Genomic DNA, 15,921 nt, shown 5'->3' with positions numbered 1-15,921 from the left:
AGAGGTCTCCGGCGCAGTATATACATTGAAATATGTAGGTACTTCAGATATTGATTTATCCTTCAGGAGCATTTTTTCAGTTTCTTTCCTTCTTGTGACATTCTTTTTATTTTCCTTTTTTGAGGCTTGGCACACTGGTAGCTGAACTTGGCCTTTGTTCAAGCACCTTTCTGGTGCCTGTAGGTGGAAATGTTTTGTGTTGCGGTATCTTGTGTTATGTTAAAGGGTTTGATTCAGATTCTTTGCATGGTTGGATTAAATTTCTCAACAGTTAGCGTTTCTTTAATGTCTTTTATTGCCACCGACACATCCTCTTTTCTATTAATCTTTTATTCTGTGTCCTTACACAACTATAGGTGCTGCTTATGAAATGTGTGGGTACAGGGATCCATCCCACACTGAACAGATTGCTGGATCAGTGTCTGAATTTGCTGTAGGCTTAACTCCTTTTATAAACAAGAGAGCTGTGATGTCATTAATAGGCACATTTCTTAGGCCTGGAGGGCAAAGTTCACCATACAGAAAGAGAGCATGTATGCACCTCTTAAATTCCCTATAACACAGATGGTTAAACTAGACTGTAAAGGCTTCGTACTTGCTCTCTGCACAGGGGTGAATTTCATAATGCAAATTTTACTAATATGCATTCAGAACATATCTCAAGGTACATTAGTTTATTTTAGCCTTTCTAATCTTAATCCATCTAGAATTAGAATAGTTACACGCTCTGGAAACATGCTGCATGATAAACTGCCTTTAAAAACATGTTGACATTTATATTATTTTCTGCCCTCCCCACTCCTCACCCCTCCTACCTTGTCTACAGCAGTCAAACAGTTGAGAAGAAAATCTTCAGCAGAAAAACAGGGGGTTTTTTTGGTTGTTGTTTAGGGGATGTCTATTTAAATTGCACTTTTAAAAGCCAGGCAGGAATGGTAGCGATGGGTTTAACTGCATCAGGTGAAGATAATCAGCTGTGTTTAACATGGGGGAAATTGTTTTCCAATACAAACAAATTGTGATAATGTCTGGCACTGGGAAATGGAAGACACAGCAGATTGGAAAAACATTTTTGATGGAGAATTTTTTCAGTGTAACAGTTTAATTCTTATTGAATCTTTGTGCAATTGCATTACACTCCCTCCTGTCTAGAAAACCCTGATTTCCTGTGATAAATGTTTTTGGACAGCAGCAAGATGCGAATTTATTTGAGAAATTAGAAGAAAATGGATCCCAATAACAATTCAGGGAAGTCCTTGCCATTTTTAGCTACTCTGATGGTATCTTAACCAGAAATATTTCAGGTATAAAAATACTATTTATAAGGACAAAATTGCTGTTGGAGCAGAAATTCATTTGGTTTTGTAGAGAGGAAACCTACATACATACTTAATCTGTTTTACATGATTTTAGGGGAATTTCAACTCAATTTATTGAGTTGAAAGGGACCTCTAGCGGGTCATGCGATTCCATCCTCCTGCATCATGCAGGATTGATTTAATTACACCCAAGCCATCCTTGACATCCAGGGTTTCAATGCGCATACTCCTAATGAGCGAACTTTAATATGCAGGGGAGTGATTGAGAGCAATAGCTATACAGTAATTACTCATTTAACAAGTGTCCGCTTAACACATTTCGCAATAGCACGATTTTATTTTTAGGGGACTTTTTCAAATAACACGACCGTCCCTGAAATAACACGAAAATAATCAAGAGGCAGACTACTTCGTGCGGCGGTATCAGTTGGTGAAAACAGCGGTAATATGCATGAGCGGATGAATACATGTGCTCACAGCGCTCCTCTGCTCACTCACGTGTTTATCTTTGTGTTTTAACAAACCACAGTGACTTGTGTTGCTAGAGATCTTGTGTTTCTAGATATCTAATGTTGATGTTGATGACCCAGCACCAACAAAAAATTGACTTTGCCACCACCACCTGAAATGCAACCCCCATGTTTTCCATGATTTTTAATGGGAAAATTGACCCCGCATCGTACATCTTCACTTAGCACAAACATTTTCAGAAACACATCTATAGTGTTAAATGAGGAATTACTGTCTCAGAATGCAATGTAGAGATAGTCCTTACGCCCCTGGCACACAGCTCTAGCCTGTCTTGGAGTTCCTTGTGCATGGTCAGGACATTAGTCTGGAACTTGGGAAACCTGGGATTCTTTGCTCCCTCATGGGCAAGTAAGCCCATTTGTGCCTCATTTCCCTCATCTCTAAAATAGGGTTAATATCACTTTCTTGCCTCATAGTGATATGGAAACGATGAATATGTTAAAGGTGGAATGCACCAGATACCATGGTGGTGGGGCCCATATAAGTACCTACAATGCAGACCAGCATTATTAATTACTTGTGTTCTGGTAGCACCCACAGATCCCAGTTAAGGCTCAGAGCCTCAGTATAGTGCTATGTAGGTAAATATCAAAGACAGCCCCCATCTCAGAGAATTCCCATCTACATGACAGACAGGATACAAAAGGCAGAGAACAGGTTAGGAGGATGAGATCAATGCCCCAAATGTAGCAGAACAGAAGTCACAGAGACTACCAAATTCCTCTTGGTGGTACCTTGCACCTAATCTGAACCTGTGAATCCCCAGGATTAATCCGCAGTGCTAATAAACTGCAGACACTACGGCTACGTCTACACTGGCCCCTTTTCCGGAAGGGGCATGGTAATTTTTGAGATCGTAATAGGGAAATCCGCGGGGGATTTAAATATCCCCCGCGGCATTTAAATAAAAATGTCCGCCGCTTTTTTCCGGCTTTTAGAAAAGCCGGAAAAGAGCATCTACACTGGCCCCGATCCTCCGGAAAAAGCGCCCTTTTCCGGAGGATCTTATTCCTACTTCAAAGTAAAGGGATGTAAATTAGGCATGTCAATATTGCAAATGAAGCTGGGAATTGAATTTCCCGCACTTCATTTGCATAATGGCGGCTGCTGCTTTTTTTTGAAACAGGGCTTTTTCTAAACCCCCCCCCCCCAGCAGTTTAGACGGGGCATTTTCAACAGAAATTCCCCGTTTTGAAAATGAGGAGTACCGGATCTTTCGAAACGGGGCATTTCTGTCAAAAATCCCCCGCGGATTTCCCTATTACGATCTCAAAAATTACCATGCCCCTTCTGGAAAAGGGGCCAGTGTAGACGAGCCCTACATGTATTAGGTCAACCTCTGCAGCTGTGACTCAAGCAAAACTGTAGTTGGCTTCTGTTGGAATTTTTCACGAATAAAGTATGAATGGAGACTTCAGGATTCAGTCCGGTAAGTAACAAATGAACTGAATAAAGAATGTTTACTCCTCATTCCTGGGTTCCAGCATATATCTGGGAAGGAAATAAATCTGCTGTGCACCCCAGGGTGAAGTATATTAATCAAATAGTTATCTCGTTAAGGAAAGGTAAATTACTTGTTCTGCTGAATAAATACATTGCTATGCACAAAGTTTGCTGTGGTATTAGCAATGCAGTATAGACTATTAGCCATCCAGACCCTGCTAAAGAAATTAAAATCCTGGAGGAGTGCAGGAGCAGTATAGCAGCTCATTCACAAGCCCACGTTATAGCAGCCACCCCAAAGCTGGCTGAAAATCCCCATTACTCAGGTACCATTTGGCAGGCGTTTTGCCCACAGGGCAAATGTATTCAACACTGCCGAGTGGCAGGACATGTGAAATCCATGACAACGCCTTCAGTGATGGATGATTATTGTGTGTGTCATTTAAAAAATGACATACCACAGTGACAGGCAAAGTGGGGTTTTTAAAAAATGTCTCTGTTTCATACCCAGAAAAATTTGAAAAGTGTCAGTGTTGGGGGAACATAGATGGCAAAATATGCAACAACAGCTAGATCATTTTGAGGGGGAGGTAGGTATCACTGTTAATAAAATCTGTTATGGCCTGATGCTTTTAAAATAGGGCACACTGGAGTTCAGAGTTTCAAAACATAACATACCCAGGCCCATACTGTGGGCACAGCAGTTGCTTCTGCTTGATAATAAGGGCCACATTGCTTTGCCTTTCTTCAGCATTATTCCTCTGTATTCTTTATAAGCACTCTAGGAAAGCTCAGAGCTGTTAGTGCACATTGGATTTTAGTTCAAGTTAAAGATACTGAAGGGGAGGCTGTAATTTCCCTGTGTATGCCTTGGATGTGTTGTGGCCTTTAAGGCTGTGTCTAGACTACATCCCTTTTTCGGTAAAGGGATGTAAATTAGGCATGTCGATATTGCAAATGAAGCTGGGAATTGAATTTCCCGCACTTCATTTGCATAATGGCGGCTGCTGCTTTTTTCGAAACAGGGCTTTTTCTAACCCCCCCCCAGCAGTTTAGATGGGGCATTTTCAACAGAAATACCCCGTTTTGAAAATGAGGAGTACCGGATCTTTCGAAACGGGGCATTTCTGTCAAAAATGCCCTGTCTAAACTGCCGGGTTTTTTAGAAAAAGCCCCATTTAGAAAAAAAGCGGCGTCCGCCATTATGCAAATGAAGCACGGGAAATTCAAATCCCAGCTTCATTTGCAATATCGACGTGCCTAATTTACATCCCTTTACCGAAAAAGGGATGTAGTCTAGATGTAGCCTCAGTGGGTTCCACAGATTTGCAGGGGACAGCTCTTCATTCAGGCTCTTTCTACACAGCAGCATTATTTTGGAATAACTGATGTTATTCTGAAATAACAAAGAGGACATCTTTACTGCAAGCCAGTATTTTGAAATAATGGCTCACTGGAGGACTTCTTACTCTGACTTCTGTAACCCTCATTTTATGAGCGAAAGGGAAGTCAAAGGAAGAGTCTTTTCCCTTTGACTTCCTGCTGTGTAGACAGCGCCAAAAGCCTAATTATTATTCAAAAAATGAGGAGTAATGTTAGTTCGAACCGGAACGCACTTCCTGGTTCGAATCAGCTAGCGAGCGGAATAGCGCGCGGGCGAGATTATGCTAACGAAGCGCAGGATATTTAAATCCCCGCTTCATTAGCAATTTCGGTCGCCTACATTTGCATCTCTAGCTCAAACTAGGGAGCAAGTGTAGACGTACCCTCTGAAACAAATCTCTTGGAGAAGATGAAACAGAAGTTTGTTTAGAACTCTGTTCAACCAAAACTCCTTCAGGGTGTGAGGACCTTGAAGTCCGCTAGAGCATTTAAATAAGTCCATGCCTTTCCACTCTAATCTTCCACTTCAAACAGCTCACCAAATCTCATTTTTTTACCCTTGGGACCATATAGAAAAGAACAAATGATAATTAACCCTTCATTTTTTTGTTACAAGAGCAAACATTGACATCAGCAGAGCTACACAGCTTGATACTTGCTGACAATCAAGGCTATGTCTACACTGCATTTTTTGTGAGGAAGAGGATATGCAAATGGAACACTCATTTGCATATCTTCTTCTGATTCTTTTTGCGGAAGAGGTTTTGCCACTAAAAAGCCCCAGGGAGACGGGAACATATGTCAGAAAAAAACCCTTTTTCGCAAGATCCCTTATTCCTCAAAAACTGAGTTTTACAGGATCTTGTGAAAAAGAGTTTTTTTCTGACAAATGGCCCCATCTACCGGGGTCTTTTTAGCAGCAAAACCTCTTCCACAAAAAGAATCAGTAGAAGATATGCAAATGAGCGCACCATTTTCATACCCTCTTCCGCAAAAAAACCCGCAGTGTAGACATAGCACACCCCATCTCACTAGCAACCAGAGAAAGACTGTCAATATTTTAGTAAGAGGATCCTATATAATTGCCTCTCTCCCTTAGCCTATTATAAATCTTGTGTCCTAGGCCTCTGAACTCTCAGGTAGAGGAGCTGAGAGAATCTCTCATATATGTTTTCCATTTGAACAAAAGAGCTGTCTCACCCATGCCCAGAGAAGTAGGTAACACCACCTGGAAATGTACGGGAAGCAATTGCACTTTTGCTGGAAATGTTTATACTTTGCTCCTGAAAGACAGTGATAATGTAGTGTTCAACTTGTGTCATTGGGAGAAAGGGTGGCGGTTGAAGACCTTATAAGAGGCTCCAAGGTATTTTTCCTCTCATTAAGTTGTTTTGAAAATGCTAGTCATTTTGGTACAATCTGCTCCACTCCTAGGGAAACAGATTTGCTCTTCAGAAACATTTTTTATGAGCCAGAGGGATAAATCATCTCAGGCAGGGATAATTTAGCACTGTCTTGAATGGTGCAAATTCCAGCAAAGGCAGGGAAAGCATTCCAACCTTCCCTTCAGTTTGGTGGCACCATTTAATAAGGCGCTCCCTGCAGCACATCCGGCCAACAATGCCACGTTGTGAAGAGACTTCAGTGTTATGTTTCGAGCCTGGTTTAGTTTTAGTTTGTGAAAATCTTGCCCAAGACTGTTAAAGGAGGGTCTACTTGATGGTATATATGCAGGCTAGTCTAGAGAGCTGCCAGTTGCAAAGGTGTTTGACATCTTTAAAACTGACAAGGAGAAAGAGCAAGAGCTTTTGAAAGTGTTTATTGAGAAAGTTCATATTGCACATAGCTTGAAGTGCTAGAGGCAAATTTCATCTATTGTTACAAAAATCGTGAAGGTTACCGTATGCTAATTTCTCGTATGCTTCATAAAACTCCTAATCATAGACAACCTGAGCCAAGAACTACTGTATTATACCTAAAAAAGTACCTTGTTTATCAAGGGAAAATGACTATGATGATGTATAGTTTTATTTCAAACCAGATTCTAGCCACCTATTTAACATCTCACAGTGAGGACTGAGGCTGTACTACTCCATGGCACCATAAACAAAATGGTTCTGAAATTCAGCCTAGCTCTGACATTTTGGTTATAATACCAATAAACAAGACCCCTCCACCCCCCCATGGAATCTTGATGAATTGCTTTCTTCAGTACAGCCATGTCGGACTACAACACGTTTGCAGAGCTGCTATGCTTTCTTTTACCCCTTACTAATTAAAATAAGGAATTTCAGTTTGGTTAGATGTTTTGGGAGATGCCAAGGTACAGCAAATGACACTTTTTTTTTCTTTATAACTCAGTCTTCCTTTATTTTTCTTGTGCTCAACACTGTGCTGGAGACAGGAACAAACATAAAGGAAATTTACTAAGATTGAAATACTAGTTTTTGCACGAGGGAGAGCATGGGGTGCATAATAGGATTTTTGCAGAGCTAGTTGAGAAGGCTGTTGATGTGTAGCAACAATACTGGTCATGTTGTTGAATCATAGAATCTTAGAATACTAGAACTGGAAGGGACTTCAAGAGATCATCAAGTCCCCTGCCTCACGGCAGGACCAAGCATCATCTAGATCATTCCTGATATACTTCTGTCTAACCTGATATTGAATATTGCCAATAATGGAGATTCCACAACCTGCCTAGTCAATTTATTCCAGAGTTTAACCATCCTGACACTTAGGAAGTTTTTTCTGATGTCCAGCCTAAACCACCCTTGCTGCCATTTAAACCCATTGCCCTGATGACTTGAAGACATCTAACTTTTCTAGGTGATTTTTAATTTTAAGTAATTTTTAATTTAATTTGTTCTTTTCCTATATTCATTTCTGAACCCACCAGATTATCACTGGCATTCACTATGTTAGGCATCCAATTGCCACCAAACTTCTTGATGAAAACCAACACAGATAAGTTGTTAAGCACTTCTGCCATTTCCACATTTTCTGTTGTTGTTTCCCCTCTTCATTGAGCAGTAGGCCTATCCTGTCCTTGGTCTTCCTCTTGCTAATAATATTATTCTGATATCTAACCAGAAAACCATGTTGGTACTATGAGAGAACTGGAGCTTCCTGGTGTATTTCTGCTGTGAATGCATCTTCATGATATATCAGATCTTTGATCACTTCTAGTTCAAAATTATACAGTGGGCTAATGACTGGGATCATTTCAAGAGTTTGCCAGAATCATGAGCAGGTATGAAAAGGCCCTTTATGGCCAGGACTGTACGAGGGGAGAAAGTTAATCTAAGACATGCAACTTGAACTATGACAATAGCATAGCTGGAGTTGAGGTATCTTAAGTAGAATTTCTACTGCGGCAAGTTAACTGGAAAAACCCTCCTGTCAATTTCCTTACTCCTCGCGACTTGGTGGAGTCCTGGGGTTGATAGAGGCACCATCAGTGGTTGATTTAATGGGTCCTTACTAGACCTGATAAATCAAACCCCGGGAAATCGCTCTCTGGAGTGTTAATCTCAGGGTAAGCGAAGACAAGCCCAAAGAGAACTCAGCATTTTGCTCCCTGTTATGGATTTCTGTGCTGCATACTACTACCTATAGAAAGAACTTGATAGTGACTGAAGTAATGGCTGAGTGGCACTGTGGGAATACAAGGGAATGTCACTCAAAGAGCTGAGCTATCAGTTACTGACAGTCTTTTCTGCATGGGAAGGGCACGTGAAGTGAGAGTTTTTGACAGCACTAAATTCTACTGAGTGCAGCAGATTCAGGCTTTGTCTATACCACCAGCTTGTGTTGGTGCAGGCGTCTTGAAAATCCACACTGTCAGTGACACAGTTTGGTTAGTGCCATGTTGACTGAAGAGCTTCTCCACCTCTTGGGCAGGTGGTAGATTCACTGTGCTGAAGGGAAAAGCTCTCCCATCAGTGTAGACAGTGTTTTCACTTAGGCTGTGTCTAGACTACATGCCTCTGTCGGCAGAGGCATGTAGATTAGACAGATCAGCAAAGGCAAATGAAGCCGTGATTTAAATGATCGCGGCTTCATTTACATTTACATGGCTGCTGCGCTGAGCCGACAAACAGCTGATCAGCTGTTTGTCGGCTCACCGCTAGTCTGGACGTTCCCCCTGTCGACATCAAAGCCCTTTGTCGGCAGCCCCGTTATTCCTCGTGGAATGAGGTTTACCGGGGCTGCCGACAAAGGGCTTTGATGTCGACAGGGGGAACGTCCAGACTAGCGGTGAGCCGACAAACAGCTGATCAGCTGTTTGTCAGCTCAGCGCGGCAGCCATGTAAATGTAAATGAAGCCGCGATCATTTAAATCGCGGCTTCATTTGCCTTTGCTGAACAAACAAATCTACATGCCTCTGCCGACAGAGGCATGTAGTGTAGACGTACCCTAAGTTCTACAACAGCACAGCTGCTGCACTGTAAGTGTGGTTAAGCCCTTAGGGGGCATCTGCATTTGAGCGGGAGAGTATAATTTCCAGCTCAAGTGGACATGCCCGCGCTATCAAACTTCCACCTGAAAGCAGCAGTGTAGCTTGGGGGGGGAGGGGGACGGGCTTGCTCTCCTGAGTACAGTCCCATCCATGACCCCGGGCTTGTGTTTGGGGTGGCTAGCCCTTGCCACTGCTGCCATGACCACAGCTGGAGCAGAGCTTGTGTGGGTATGTCTGGAAATTGTCCCTCCATGTCGACTATAGACATATCTTTAGTGCTTGGTAAGGTGCTTCTGCCTGACCACAACTTGGTAAATTAATGACCACGGGAGCCTGAAGGATCAGTCCCTTGGAACTTGCCAACTACCTAGTCAGACCTCTGCAGAAAAAGTGATTTCCTCTAAGCAGCCACAGAGTAAGCTGGGCCAGGGAGACACGAGAGTCTAAGACAGCAGCTAGTTCATATTTAGAGGAAGGAAATAAAAAGCAGGAGAGTAAATGGGCGAGAGACTTGGAGACACAGAAACATATTGTCAGAGTACAGCCTGAAGGCAGATCTGTGGGCTCCTCTGAGATCTCTCCTGGAAAACAAATCTCAGACCGACAAGATTGTTCTAAAAATAATTCTGTTTTATTTACTCAAATTATACAGCAGGTACCAAAGAGGCTCCGAAATCCTCTCCGGAGCTCCTGGAGACTGAGTCTAACCCCTACTCTGAGACTTCCGAAGAGCAGAGCTTACGCACAATGAAAGTGGGCTCATCCCGTTGCCATTGCTGTGTGTTAGCTTTCATCTCATGTAAGAGAACCCCAGAATCTTCCCACTTGTGTATTACAGTTGCAGACTGGGCCAGAGTTTGTCATGGATCAGGAAGGGTTTTCTGGGTCTGCACTGTCATGGCTCCCATGTCCCAAGACTCATGCATCATGGGTGTGAGGTGTCTTAACTATTACTCCTGGTGTGTGGCTGGAATACCACCCAGGGTGCAGACCTGAGCCTTCCTGTAGGTGGAGGGTTGATTTCTGTCTGCCCCCTCTCCACTTGATTCACCCCCGAAGGCTAAGAATGAAGCGAGAAAGGGTGAATTTCAGCCACTGTCCAAACAGCAGCAGGGAGCCATCTTTAGTGGTTGCAGTACAGGAAATATCACAACTTTGAAAGCAGCTCTCCTTCGAAGGCTGTTAGCTGATGCGTCAGAATTCCATATAGTCAGTGTATCAGCCAGTGGCTGAGTATATGGGAGAGACCCATATGTAGTTTATATTGCATGTTCTTCAGCTCATCCATCCCCCGCCTTGGCTCTGCATTGTGAAAGTTAGGGTTCTTTCTCAGTTATTTTATGCTGCTTTGTTTTCGTCAGGAATTCCCAAATAGGTATGTGTGGGGATAACTGCACCACTTTTGTTGATAGTATCTGATATCTCTTATATACTGACTTAAATTTATTCTGGCTGGAGGCGATTTTAAAGTAATTTGAAAGATAAACATCATAGCATGATACACAAGTAACATTTTGTCACATCCTTGGCTAAAGTGTTGGAATATTTAGAAGTGTGAACCTGTGAATACAAACTTTTGCTGATGAGGAACGCATTAAGTACACAGGATTTTCTTTTGATGTTTCCCTGACATATGGTGCTTCTAACCTAGTGACAAATTAATTGACTAGATATAAAAGAGATGGACAGCTTAGCAAGAAAGGACAGGATATGCATTACAAGACAGCTGGTTCTGCCACTGCTGGATTATGGAGACAATACACATTGGACAGTTAATGAGTCTCTGTTGCATAAGATAGATTCTCTTTATAATAGAATTGCACGCTTTGTCTCTAAATGGGGTTATTATACACACCATTGCACAATGTTTGAAGAGCTTGGTTGGCCCTTGTAGTGGGTTAGGAGAGAAATAAATTGGAAAACAATTGCACACAAGACCTTCAATCCATCAACTGCTCCATATTTATCCAAATTACCAGTACACTCTCCCAAAATACAAATTTGTGATACATTCAGGGATGGAATGTTAACATAGAGCAGTCTGGTTTTCATATGCTGTTGCTTTAAAAACTTACAAAAAGCTTGAACCCGAAGTAACAAGATGGTAGAAGCACTTTAGAGACATCATGAAACTCGGTGCAGCAGAATGAAAGTTCCAGGTAATGCTTTGCCTGGAAATTGCCATTAATGTTTCAATGAACTGCCTGATTATAGAAGAGTTGATCCACCATGGCCGTTGGTAAGCTGTTCCAGCAGTTACTTATGCTGCCTGTTACAAATGTATGCCTAATTTTTGGTCTGAATTTCTCTAGCTTCAGCTTTCAGCAATTGGATCTTGTTAGATCTTTATCTGTTAGACTGAGGAGACCACTATCAAATATTTGTTCCCCATGTAGTGATAGATTGTAATCGAGTCATCCCTTAATCTTCTCTTTGTTAAAATAAATGGATTGAGCTCCTTGAATCTATCACTATCAGGAACAAAATGTTTTCCAATCCCAGAATCATTCTTTTTGCTTTTCTCTGAATGCTCTCCAATTTATCCTCATACTTTTTGACCACCAGACCTGGACACAGTATTTGAGTAGTATTTGCACCAGCACCGAATACAGAAGTAAGATAACCTCCCTACTTCTATTTGATATTTCCCTTTTTATACAGCTAAGGACGGTGCTACTTCTTTTGGCCACAGCATCCCACTGGAAGTTCATGTTCAGCTGATTATCTACCATGCCCCCTACATCTCTTTCAGAGTCACTGCTTCCCAAGGTAGAGTCCCCACCCTGCAAGTCTGCCCTACATTTTGGGTTCCCATATGTATAGTTCTTTGAGTACTTGCTCATGATGATTCCAGAAAGCTTTTCCCCCAGCAGCACATGCTGAGTTGGCTGTGGCACCTTCATGGCGGTGAATATATGACCCTGCCAGCCTGCCTCCTCCTTAGTCCCTCCCAGCCAGAGATGGTTGTTGGAACTGCAGGGACTTGCTATTGCAAGTGCTCTTTATTCTCCTGGTACTTGTACAATTGTAGGTTAGTTTGGCAGTGTTAATAGTTGTTAGTTTATAGTAGTTAGTGTAGGAGTGGGGGTTCTCCCCACCCCAAATGTCCTGTTCCCCTGGTGGCTTGGGGCATGCCTCAACCCCAAGGTTTTAAACCCTGCAGATCTTGCTTATGCCAACGGGTGCCCTCCATGACTTTTGTCTTAAGTATCTGGGGGAGAAGCACCAGCTAGAGCCTCCATCAACTTCGGCCCCACTAAGGGGCCAGCAAGGCCAGTGATCATGGGCTCTCGGGGTCAGGCGGTTCAGGACAATGAGTTGCCGTCCACGCCGGATACCTTTGAGTCTGTGAGGGACTTAATTGCCAGGATGGTGCCATATTCCCTGGCCGGTTGGGAGAAGCCACTCGTACTAACACATGGCAGCATCTTGAGGCAGACCCACCATGTTGCTGGGGCCAAATGCATCTCCGCAGCACTGGTCCCTGGCACTGACCAGGTGGCACCGCTCGGACTCATAGCACCATAGACCTACAGCGTTGCTCCACCTCATGGCACCACTCCCGGCACTGCTTGATATCTTTGCGGCACAAGTCTCCATCGCTGCACCGGTCCCCGAAGAAGCACAGGCTCTGCTCTTCGTCCCATTCCCGAGACTGCTCGTCACTGCACTGTGTGACATGGGACCGCTCATTTTCTTGCTGGGGCTCCAGCTTGTAGCACCACTCCCAGCCTTGTTCCCCAGCTTCCTGGTGCTGATCAGTGCAGCTCCAATCTGCACCGTCCTGGCCTTTACATTCCAGGTCTTCATCTTCGGACTTGAAGGCATAGCCAGCACAAATCAGACCATAGGCATCCGGATGTCGGTACAGGGCTGTGGCGAGCATGGGGCAAGGTCCTGCACAATGGTCATTCTGGACCCCATGGGCCTACCACCCGTTGAATAATAATAATAATAATAATAATAATAATAATAATTTTAGTCTGAGAGGGCAGATTGCCATCTTTGAGACACAAAAAACCGGCACACTCCAGGTGGTCCCATTCCCATTAAGCTGGACAGTTGCTGCGTGTACTGAGCACACTGACAACTTTCCTGGGATACCCACCTCAAAAAACCAGACAATTTTGGTAAAACCTGAACAGACGACAACATCACTGAGTGTGGGGAAACGCTAGCCACGGTGAAATGCGCAAAGCTGTGATCCGGACTTTACCTAATATGCGTATTAGCGCAGGTAAAATAAATTAGACCTTAAACCTTAGTTGGAAGCCTTTCAGCATGAAAAGCCAGAAGTGGCCGAGGAGTGTGAGGCCATCCTCTGGGAACGTATGGCTTGTTACATCCATTTACCACATAGGTTCTGTTGTAATGCGTGGGAAGAGGAGACATATGACAAGAAAAAATTGCTCACTGGTAATTTTGTTTGTCATAGTCATCCCTAATTTTCCTTTCCTCCCACATCCCCTTGGGGGCTCTCTCAGTTAATGGTGTGTGTTGTTTGGTTTCCTTATATATTTATTTGTTCTGTAGGCTTCTATTTGCCGGAGAAAGTGGGTGGGCTGGTTCTTTTATACAGGCCGTGATTGACAGTTCTGTTGGCTCTTTACAGCCAGGCAGGTGGAACTATATCCCTTAGTGTAAAGTGATGGGGGTGAGAGAAGTGGGCTACAATAAACATAATAACGGGTAAGTAATTTTCTCCTTGACAGCGTTTCTGTTGACTCCGTTTCAGACTCCCTGTGCCAAAGCAGGTTTGCTGATGACAGTGTTTAAGAATGTTTAATTCTTGGTATGAACTAGCTGAGTGTTTCTCTTAATGAGCTATCCCATTGCTATCACAACAACTTTAAATACCTTATGGCTAGCAAGGCAGACACTAACACACAGGCAGATTTGTTTCTGCAAATAGCTGCTAGAGTTACTTGCATCTTTCCACCGGGTTGATGTAAATACAGGTCGTACTGTTAGTACTGTAGCTGCAAATAAGAGCACTTACGAACTGTTCTTCTGCTTATTGCATCTCTTAGGAAAAAGAAAAGCTGTACGTAGAACTGAAGCATATTTTGGCCCGGCAGCCTGGGCCCGAAGCCGCAGAACAGTTGCAGCTCTACCGGCATACCCTCAGAGAGAAGACCAAGCAACTGAAAGTAAGAGATGCCCTTGATGGGATGAATCAGATTGGAAGTCCGTTTAAAGGGCTGTGATGCTTATAGGGCTATATCAGCACTTTGCGCAGGGAAGTCTGTCTTCCCAAAGCATCTTTTGGCAGTAAGAACCTGAGCCTCACTCTCTGGGGAGAGGGGACAAGGAGTTAAAAAATGAATCCCCATCACGGGTTTTTCAGAATACTGTAATTCTTCACTGTGCTTTCTTTCACTGTGTGGCCAATGATACTGCAGTACAGTAAGGGGGACAGCAAGTGTGAAAAGATAAGAAAGAATAATGTCAGGGAAAGTAGAACAAACATTTTAAAATAGGACACTTCTTATACCATAGCTGCATATCAAAAGATATGTTGGTTTTCCTTACTTACCTACACGGTTATTTAGCAGTTCAGCGATTTCCTCTCCATTTTTTATGCATCCATATTCCACACTGAGCTGTGATGCTGAAGATCTTTCAAGTATGAGGAACGAGCATTGTTTTCTTCATTTAGTAGTCTTGTCTTGTCCTGATATTTGTCAATGCAGGATAATTCAACCCTACGTTCTCCAGGAAACAGTGGCATAATACTCACAGCTCTGCCCACTACAATGCCAAAAAGATATCAGGATTTTAGTAGAAATTCAGAGGGGAATAGTAATGAATCCAAAAAGGCTGAAAATATTGTTTTACAAGGAAAAATTAAAATGACTGGATCTTCTCAGCTTGATTAGTCAATAGATAAAAATCTAAGGCTATGTCTAGACTGCAGGCTTCTTTTGGAAGAAGCTTTTCTGGAAGAGAAAATTTCGGAAAAACTTCTTCCGAAAGAGAGCATCCACACAGCAAAAGTGCATCGAAAAAGTGATCTGGTTTTTCAAAAGAGAGCGTCCACGCTGAATGGACGCTATCTCACATTTCAGCTGTGATTACTATGGATGGAGTGACCACCAGGGCACCTGTGCTTTTTCCTCTTTCCTCTTCTTTCGAAATAACTCCCTCTTCCCCATCCACACATGCCTTTTTCTGAAAAGAGCTCTTTCAGAAAAAGGCTTCTTCCTCATAGAATGAGGATCACCAATGTCGGAAAAACCCCTCTGTTCTTTCGATTTTCTGTCGAAAAAACATGATTGTAGTGTGGATGTAATTCAAATTTTTTTGGAAAAAAGGCCGTTTTCCCGAAAAAAAACTCTGTAGTGTAGTCATACCCTAAGAGAGTAAACAGGAGCTGCTGTATCAATTATCAAAGATGAAGAATTATTATGAAATGTCTCTGCAAGCAAAGATTGGGCCATCAGTTGAGAACGATCCTTTCTGAAAATCGTCTGAAACCTAACCATTTCCATTTGCCATCGAGGGCAGATCAATAAGTAGGTTCTTCATTTCTTCCAGATAAGTCTGTGAAAGAACACCTTGTAGTTCAGTCCAGGAATAATGTGCTCTGTGAGTACTTACTAACTCAACAGGTTTCCTTGGACAAGACATAGGCCTTACTTATTGGTCTGTCCTCAAAGGCTAATGGAAGCAGTTATATTTCAGACATTGACTTCTTTTTAATAGATCCTTAGATTTGTTTTTAACATCAGCAGGGGCTGTTGGATTATCTAGCCTGATTTCCTGTCTAGCACAGAGCAGAA

General features: G+C 42.8%; 1 protein-coding gene across 2 annotated transcripts in view; it reads left to right on the top strand.

Annotated features, from left to right (window-relative positions):
- The window catches only part of CFAP58 (cilia and flagella associated protein 58), a 96,588-nt gene that overhangs the window by 66,963 nt on the left and 13,704 nt on the right, over positions 1–15,921 (top strand). The window contains exon 16 of one of the 2 annotated variants that reach the window (XM_089780222.1): positions 14,170–14,289. The exons of the other annotated variant lie outside the window; for it this stretch is intronic. Coding sequence (XP_089636348.1) covers positions 14,170–14,289 — 120 coding nt within the window. The remainder of the gene's footprint in view (positions 1–14,169; positions 14,290–15,921) is intronic. 2 annotated transcript variants of the gene reach the window in all.

Source organism: Pelodiscus sinensis, chromosome 8 (assembly GCF_052426305.1).
Source record: "Pelodiscus sinensis isolate ZL-2025 chromosome 8, ASM5242630v1, whole genome shotgun sequence".
Classification (NCBI taxonomy): domain Eukaryota; kingdom Metazoa; phylum Chordata; order Testudines; family Trionychidae; genus Pelodiscus; species Pelodiscus sinensis.
This window is presented reverse-complemented; position numbering and strand designations above follow the sequence as displayed.